Below are 9,173 nucleotides of genomic sequence, written 5' to 3' on the forward strand. Positions count from 1 at the left end.
ACACTGGCCCTACCGTTAGCTCCCTGCTTCCCTCACTGTGTGTTTCCTGTATTATTGTAAAGCACTGGATCACATTCAGGGAGGCGTTGAATTAGGCTTCAAAGTTTTTCCCGAAGTGTTATTCGAAACAATGTTTTTAACACACAAGAACACTTATTGGGGTCCACCTTTACAGTGTGGAGGCTGATCCTTATTTTGGTACCATTTAATGGGTGACCTCAGAGGATAGATTTCACAGAAGATTCCTCATACTGTATGGGGGCTCCTGTCCTTAGGCATGGGATGCCTGGGGCTGTTGCCCATTTCAGAGACAATTGTGTTGTTTCATAAGAACTTGGGACCACATTTCAGTGAGGAACTATTTTTACTTTTTATTCGACCTTCATAAGAAGTGTGTGGTCCCTGAATTATCCATCACTCGGTGATTCTTCAAGAGTGAGGTTTTCGTAGGGGAAATTTAAAAGCAACGAACTTCGTCCATAGTGCAGAGTTATATTGTGTTGTTCACAGGGTATCCCTGGTTGGTTTTTGGGATATCCTTAGTTAAAAAGTGGTCGACCGGTTTCGATGAATTTAATTGATCATCTTCTTCAGGACCTTGATTTAGGCTCGTCTCTATGAGATCAGGGGTATAGAAGGGGCATAGACACCATCATCCCTTTTACCTAAGAGAAATCAAACCGAAATGGGTTTTAAATCTTGGGGTCACAGTGATTCTTGAAGTTTTATTCTATAGTATTTTCTATTGATTTCACACAATTAAATTGATATATTAACACAGTCATTTGGCTATTTGAGCTAAAGTGGACATAGAAGGCAGCTGGTAATTACCTTATATATATATATATATATAGACGCTGACAGCCGGGTCTTTTTTGTATCATGCGTGACTCCAGTCCTGCAAGACATTAAACAAGGTGTATTTTAGGAGACAATAAGCCTGCATGAGACCTTGTGGTGCTGTATCATAAGTGAGTCGTAATACGGTTATAGGGGTGTCTGGCACCGTCTGTTTTGGGGTTGACAGACGGAGCGCTATTGTGCGCTCATATCTCTGTATTTGCTGCCAAATGCCCGTGCAGCTGTTGGTGTGGCAGTTCGCGGCACCATTTGTTCTAAGGAACGCCACTTTCTTTTGGAGAGGGGCCATCCCAATAACATGCGCATAGGCCGTAGCGGGATACATCTGCCCTCATTCATGCGCGGTGAACAAGCCTACATACCTGTCCATAGAGCGTTGATATGCGCCCGGATGCTTGTAAAGATACCGATCGCGTGCGCGGCTGCTATCTCAATAACAGTTCGCGGTCGTGCGCGAGGGATCTTAATTCTAAAAGGCCCATGAGTGTCGACGCATCAATCGCGTTCGACTAGGAAAACACTCACCGTGTGTCACGAATGCTTGCTGGTGTCTGTGAGACACCGGAGGAGTTGTTCTGTTTTAGCAACCGTTGCCCGGCAACGGCAGCATTTATACGTTGGCCGTTTTCGCTGTTGATCCTCATTTTGGGGGCCATCTTAGAGTGACTAGAGTTAAATTTAAGGGATATGCATTTTCGCATAGGCAATTTAATAGCGGGCTGCAAAAAAGGGCTGGTGCAGCAGCCTTATTTTCTTTTAACTCCTGTATTCATTACGGCAATCCTTTTTAAGATAGTGGTCTCGTTCCCTTATTTGGTTTTTGAAAAGGGGAAAAGGCAAAGATAATTTGTTATTCTAAGCAGTGTCCATATTTTATTTATACCACCTACATATGTATTCGCCTTCTGTCTTCATCACGGGTGCTGGGCAGGGGACTCGGCGTAATTGCGATTCCTTATTTTGGGTAGCTTGATGATTGTGTTATGTGTGGGGGGCAGGGCCTCAGCACCACTTGACTGCGGCGAGGAGGATCCACATATGTAGGGGGTGTACATTATCATTCGTCAGGTGTATCCCCAGTAGACGAAATCCCATATGGAGTTTGTCATGCTTCTTCATCTCTCTTTTGAACAGTATCTTCATTTCATTAGAGCCAAGCTGTTCCACTGGATTTCTTCATTGAATCCATTTTTCTCTGTATTGAGTCTAAAGATCCAGAGTTGTTCTCGTTTCAGGAGCATTTTTCCAAAATCCCCGCCCCTTCTGGGTGGGGTTAATTTTTCCAAGATGGTCCATGTGAAGTCTTCTTGTTTGTGACCTTTTTTCACGAAATGGTTCACAAGGGGGGCTGTCAATTTTTTTGTACGAATACATGATTTGTGTTCAATAAGTCTTGTTTTTACTTCTCTCGTTGTCATGCCTACGTATCGTAGGGTGCATGGGCACGTGATGAGGTAAATTACCCCTTTGGATTTGCAATTGGTGAAACTCCTCTGTTGCCATGGTGTATGCCATCCGATCTCGATGGATTTGCTACGTGTAGTTTGAGCGCACATTGAGCACCCTCCACATGGTGTGTGTCCCGTTGGTTTGTTGGTTCCCCATATAGTGTTCTCCGACTCATTGTTGCTTGGTTCTCTCATAGTGTGGACCAGACTGTCCCTTAGGTTTCTGCGTCTTTTGATGGCAAAGGACGGTAGAGCCAAGGAGCTGGAGCCTGTATTTAGGATGGGCCAAAGTTTTTTTATTTCTTTTTTGATACGGTTGAACATGGGGGAATAACTCATTACTGCTGTTATTTCTTCTCTTTTTTCATCTTTTTTGTGTTGTTGGAGAGTAATTTCTCTCGGTATATTTCTTGCCCTTTTGCATGTGTCATTAATGATTCTTTTCGGATAGCCTCTTTTTTCAGTTGTTTCTTGAGAGCTCCAGATTGTTCTTTGAAATCTTCCAATCTTGTACATGTCCTACGATATCGGAGAAATTGTCCAAATGGGAGGTTATCCCTCAGGGCTTTTGGGTGATAGCTGTTGTATTGTAGTAATGAGTTCCTATCGGTGTCTTTTTTATAGACCCGTACCAACAGTTCATTTCCTTGGTTTGTGATATGGAGGTCCAGGAAGTGTGTCTCTGTCCTGTTGGCCTCAATGGTGAATCTCAAGTGTGCATTGCAGTTGTTCAACCACTGGTGGAAGGCTGCAAGTTCTTGTTCAGTCCCTTCAAATATCATGAGGACATCGTCGATGTACCTTTTTCAGACTTTTATTTTGTCCCGATAGGGGTTTGTGTCTTCATATACAAATTCCTTTTCAAAATGTTCAACATAGAGATTCGCCAAGCTAGGCGCAAAGGTTGCGCCCATTGCTGTCCTGGAAATCTGCTGAAAGAATACGTTTTCCAGAATGAAAAAGTTTCTAGTTAGGGCTATTCTAGCAAGTTCTGTGATGAAGCCCACGTGTCCTGGTGTTAGACTCTGGTCATTGATCAGGGTTCTTCTTACCATTTCCACTGTCTCCTGCTGGGGAATACTGGTATAGAGTGCCTCGATATCCATTGTTACTAGCCATTGGTTGGTTCCATCAAAAGGGAGAGCAGTGAGCAGATTTAGTATGGCCGTTGAATCTTTTACATGGGATGTCATCTTGGGAATCCTGTCACGTAGGAATCTGTCTACATATTGGGACAGGGGTTCCAAGATCGAATTGATTCCCGATACTATGGGTCTTCCAGGTATGGGGGTTATCCCTTTATGCACCTTTGGTAGTGCGTAAAACGCTGGCAGCCTTGGATGTGTTGGTGTAAGGAAAGAGGCTTCTTTTTCGTTAATGTGTTCCTCATTGAGTGCCTCCTCCACGATAGGTGCAATCAATCTTCGTAGAGATGGAGTAGGATCACAAGGAAGAACTCTGTAACTGGTCTGATCTTGTACCAGAGTGTTGACCATCTGTTGGTAGTTACGTATGTCCATTAGGACCGTGGCTCCTCCCTTATCTGCTGGTTTGATTATTATTGTATCATCATTGGCCAATGTTTTTAAGGCCTCTGCTTCTGCTTTGCTGTAATTGTTGTGTATGAATTTGTGTTCTTTTTCCATTGTTTCCACTTTTTTGATGAGTGCTTGTTCAAAAGTGTTACACTCTGGGGTGTTTCTTTCAGTAGGCGGAAAGAATTGTGAGGCCGGATGGAGGTCCGTAAATTTCCCAGTTTCTTTTTCCATGGTTTCTTGAAAGAATTGTTTCAATCTTATTTTTCTGATCGGTTGCTTTATTTCGATTCTTGTTTGGAATGGGTCATATCGAGCAGTTGGTACAAAAGAGAGTCCTTTTTCTAGAATTTTTCTTTCTGCTTCTGTGAGTATATGTGATGACAAGTTCATGACTAGGGAAAGTTCGGTTGTTGGAATCCTTTGCCGCGGGTTGTCATTGGGGAAAAGGGTTGCCACCGTGGTCTCCCTCGTTGGTTCCCTTGTTGGCCTAAAAAACGGACATTGTTGGTGCCTCGCCCTTGTCCCCGGTTGTTCCGGGGTTGGCCTGTTGTGGTTGATTGATGTTGTTGTGCCCTGAGGTCGTCATCTGAGCTCATACTAGAGTTGTTAGAGGAACCTGATCTGTTGCCTCTATAACCTGTCTTCCACCCACTTGTTGGCTTTGTAGGAAAGCATTTTTCCTCGCTAGTTTCGCCTCTTCAGTGAAGTAGTTTTCCGTCGTGTAGGGGTATACTTTCTCGTGTGAGAAGGCTGACAGATCCTTTTTTAGTTTGTTGATCTTCCTTGTGAGATTTAGTTCATGGAATTCCTTCAATGATGTCTCGAGCGCTGCTAATTTCGTATTGTAAATCTCTAGTGCGATATTGGCTTTGTTGGTATCTAATCTGGTTTGAATGTCCTTCATTAGTTTTTCTGAGACTGTCTTGGCTGTATTAATGATGAGAATTAGCCAATCTCTTGTACATTTATTAGCAATAAAGGACCAGTCTTTTCTAAATTGCAGGTCATCTTAGAACAAATGGTGCCGCGAACTGCCACACCAACAGCTGCACGGGCATTTGGCAGCAAATACAGAGATATGAGCGCACAATAGCGCTCCGTCTGTCAACCCCAAAACAGACGGTGCCAGACACCCCTATAACCGTATTACGACTCACTTATGATACAGCACCACGAGGTCTCATGCAGGCTTATTGTCTCCTAAAATACACCTTGTTAATGTCTTGCAGGACTGGAGTCACGCATGATACAAAAAAGACCCGGCTGTCAGCGTATATATATATATATATATATATATATATATATATATATATATATATATATATATATATATATATATATATATGGTAATTACCAGCTGCCTTCTATGTCCAGTTTAGCCCAAATAGCCAAATGACTGTCAAAAAAATGTTAATATATCAATTTAATTGTGTGAAATCAATAGAAAATACTATAGAATAAAACTTCAAGAATCACTGTGACCCCAAGATTTAAAACCCATTTCGGTTTGATTTCTCTTAGGTAAAAGGGATGATGGTGTCTATGCCCCTTCCATACCCCTGATCTCATAGAGACAAGCCTAAATCAAGGTCCTGAAGAAGATGATCAATTAAATTCATCGAAACCGGTCGACCACTTTTTAACTAAGGATATCCCAAAAACCAACCAGGGATACCCTGTGAACAACACCATATAACTCTGCACTATGGACGAAGTTTGTTGCTTTTAAATTTCCCCTACGAAAACCTCACTCTTGAAGAATCACCGAGTGATGTATAATTCAGGGACCACACACTTCTTATGAAGGTCGAATAAAAAGTAAAAATAGTTCCTCACTGAAATGTGGTCCCAAGTTTTTATGAAACAACACAATTGTCTCTGAAATGGGCAACAGCCCCAGGCATCCCATGCCTAAGGACAGGAGCCCCCATACAGTATGAGGAATCTTCTGTGAAATCTATCCTCTGAGGTCACCCATTAAATGGTACCAAAATAAGGATCAGCCTCCACACTGAAAAGGTGGACCCCAATAAGTGTTCTTGTGTGTTATTGTAAAGCACTCCATTGCTTCTCGAAGCTAGGTCTGTGCTCAATAAATACCCTTATCTGTACGTTAATGCAATAGTTACGGCTTATAGGTGTCGCAAGTAACACCGAATAGCCCAAAATAAAAATGTGGCTATAACACAGTAGTGGCAGCTGGATGCCAAGGGGAGAGGAACGTAGTTCAGAGTTCCAGACTTTTCTGCACATTTTTGTCTGCAAAATTGCATGCACAAGAACTCAGGATTCAAAATATGCTTTGCAGAAAGATTTATACAAAGAATACATGTATTAGTAACTAGAGAATGGTCATGCAGATCTCACAATGATAGAGACATGTGTCACTCTTTGGATCATCAGCTTCACTACTGAATCCAGTTATGGGCAGCCACTCATTCCACTATGCAGTTTGATATTACAAAACCACAATTTGTCTCACCATGCCACACACAAACTGAACGATTTATGACATAATTGTATGCACTAAAAACTGGTGAGGGAGTGCAAACTCCAAACCATTTATCACCTGGTCCAGTGATGCGAGGAGCCGCGCTCCTCCGGGCCCTCAGAGACCATAGCATCCGTTTTCTGCTAGCTCCAGTGTCCAGTAACAAACTCCCAACGAACAATCCACAGTGCTTGTTCTTTATCAGCTGAGCCAGGCAATATGTGGTACGCTGCTTCAAACACCAGTCATCAGCGCTTACTGACCAATTGCCATTACCTCACCAAGGAACATGTGCATGGGGTGTGGCCAGGCGAGCAAAGGTCATCAGAGGATATTTGCCATCATAAGTGCCACGAAGGAACATGTGGGATAGAGGCGCAATAAACATCGGTCCATCCATGGAGATTTGTCAACGCTTATTCAAATTCATCAGTCTGGGCACCGAACGTGTAGTATAGGACACACAACCTAAAACTCCTCAGCGTGTATTCCCCATCAAAAGAGTCCAGCCAAGGAACATGTGCTATAGAGCTGGACTAGACATTCTTGAGTTGGAGTTTATTAAATGCCTTTGTTAGGACTTGGGCAAACAACATGTGATATAGCAACTTCTTCAGCGGATCTTGGCATGCGATTAAGCATCACAAAACTCTGGAAAGTGATCAGTGCAGAGGCACCATCTTTAAAGCCTGACGATAGACTGCGTGGTTTAAAGTATTACTTAAAAACTATACTCATCGGTGCTTGTTCACCATCAGTGGTTATTTATGAATGACAATGAAAATAGGGCATTGCTACAATATAACAGCCTCTGTGTTGTTTCCCCGTGTATTTGACCGCAATCAAGGGTTAGGTGGTATGCGGGGCGACGTTTGAGGTGCCATCTAACCAAGGAACACTTAGTTATGATTGTCCCCGAACAGTGCCTGTTCAACATCAGTTAAGCCTAGAAACGTTATCGTATAAGTTATGACTAAATAAATATTTAGTAACACCCATTTTCCACTGGTATAGGTTGTGGGGTATGCGTGTCACAAAAACACCCACGGTCCATCAGTGCTTTTTCACCAACATTACAACTTGACTAACAAAAGGTCGGTCAAAGGAAGTCAGAAAACACACGAGGTCGAGGTGTCAGGGCTCAATCCCCATCACTTGGGCCAGCGGGAAAGGAATGGAAATAATTTGTGAACTAACACTAACAAATCCTGCGCTTTTCACCACTAGTCGAACCTGGTTAATATTTCTAATGGGTGTGACCGAACACCCACAAGTGTGGGAGTTATCATTCACCACAGCTGCCATGACCCATGCCAACAGACCGGTGCTTGTTTGCCAAGCAAATCGGCCAGAAGTTTGGCTTTTGTACAATGGGTCAATAAAAAAAAAATGCACATGCAGAGGTAATCTTGTGCTAGTCCACAAAAGCACCACAGAGACTGCAATAACAGTGAGCCATTGACGTCAGCGATGCACCTGAACACAACAAACAAGCCGAAATGATATTGTTTTAAACTACAAATAGACTGCTCTGCTTCCTGCAGATAAGTGCAAATATTGTAAGTTCAATATTTATGCACGTGATTTCAGGTAACGAGGTTAATGTGCTACCAACAGAAACGTATCGTTGTAGCATCCACACAGTAAAGTCAGGGTACGTGCGAGGGTGATGTAGCTGAAGCCACGTCTGCACACTAGAATTTGAGCATGCTTGGGGTCTGTGGCTATGCCAGAGACAAATATGTTACTTTTTCACGGACCAATGATGTCGCCTTTCCTACCGACGCACCGTGCGTTCCAGCCACGACCCTATCTAGGTCGGGCCCGAATGTTTACCAAGCCTCGCCCGATTGACAGTATACGGGGCCATATGTTTCCCGCGCTATATCGCTGGACGCAGCTGGCTGTAGCTGGCCTGAACCGGAAGGACGCTACCTCCCTCTGGCTCTGGAGATGTTGCCTGCTGGCGCGCGCCCTCGCCTCGACTACCGCCGTTGCGCGTGACTCACGCTGTACTTGACGTCAGCCGTGCGCGCGGGCTCTGCAGCTTACGTACGTGTAGTGTTGGGGCTTCTCTGGCTGCGCAGACAGTGAGCCACCGCTAGGTGGCGGCGTAGAGCCAGCGGGGGAGATGGGCAGAGGGCCCCTCGACATCTTCCACCTTCCCGCGCGCTCCTTGGAAAGCTTTTATTATTCGCTGAAAGCGTTCAGAGTGGCGGCGCCACCGCGCCTGCGCCGACGCCATTGATAACTGTATGGGTCATTTTCGTCGTAATCTGGGACTTGTGGTCTTCGGCATTACAAAAAGACTACAGAGCCCAGAAAGACGACGCTTCGAATCAAAGGCCGTATAGGAACGCGGCGGAAATTGTGGGAGTTACTTTCTACCATAGCTTATATCTTAGTGCGAGATCCAGGTGTGCGTTGTGGCTGTACAACACAACACGGGGCGAGGATTGAAGGGCTTCATTTGAGTTCACAACTCAGATGTGTGATCTTGGAGGGTAGCAATCAGATTATTACCATTATTGTCCGCTTGCAAATGCCCTTTAGTTGCTTCACTACAAGGGACATAATCATCAATTCAATGGCAGTTACAAGTCTTGTAAGTCATGCAGAGAAAAGCCCTGAATTTTACACAGGAGTGCAGATTTTCAACACATTCGATCCAGAAAGTCATAATTGTATTAAAGACACAGAGGCGAAGGATTATGCTTCTCTTTCAATTTTTCAAGCAGCAATGACAAACCAGCATACATGTCAACACTCCCGATTTAGGTGGGAGACTCGGGCTACTTTTTAGTGTCTCCCGCCTAAAATAATGAGTGCAAAGGG

The 9,173-nt window shown here is 43.9% G+C and overlaps 1 protein-coding gene across 3 annotated transcripts in view; it reads right to left on the reverse strand.

The window, feature by feature from the left end:
- The window catches only part of UNK (unk zinc finger), a 1,622,654-nt gene extending 1,614,098 nt beyond the window's left edge, over window positions 1-8,556 (reverse strand). The window contains exon 1 of one of the 3 annotated variants that reach the window (XM_069654746.1): window positions 8,395-8,551. In XM_069654746.1, the coding sequence (XP_069510847.1) occupies window positions 8,395-8,492 (98 nt within the window). In that variant the 5' untranslated portion in view covers window positions 8,493-8,551. Of the gene's footprint in view, window positions 1-6,416; window positions 8,338-8,394 lie in introns of those variants that run through there. The other 2 variants (XM_069654744.1, XM_069654745.1) reach the window with 2 other exon arrangements.
- Between the last annotated feature and the right edge of the window lie 617 nt (window positions 8,557-9,173).

Source organism: Ambystoma mexicanum, chromosome 3q (genome assembly GCF_040938575.1).
Source record: "Ambystoma mexicanum isolate Mex_15411 chromosome 3q, UKY_AmexF1_1, whole genome shotgun sequence".
Taxonomy (NCBI): Eukaryota; Metazoa; Chordata; class Amphibia; order Caudata; family Ambystomatidae; genus Ambystoma; species Ambystoma mexicanum.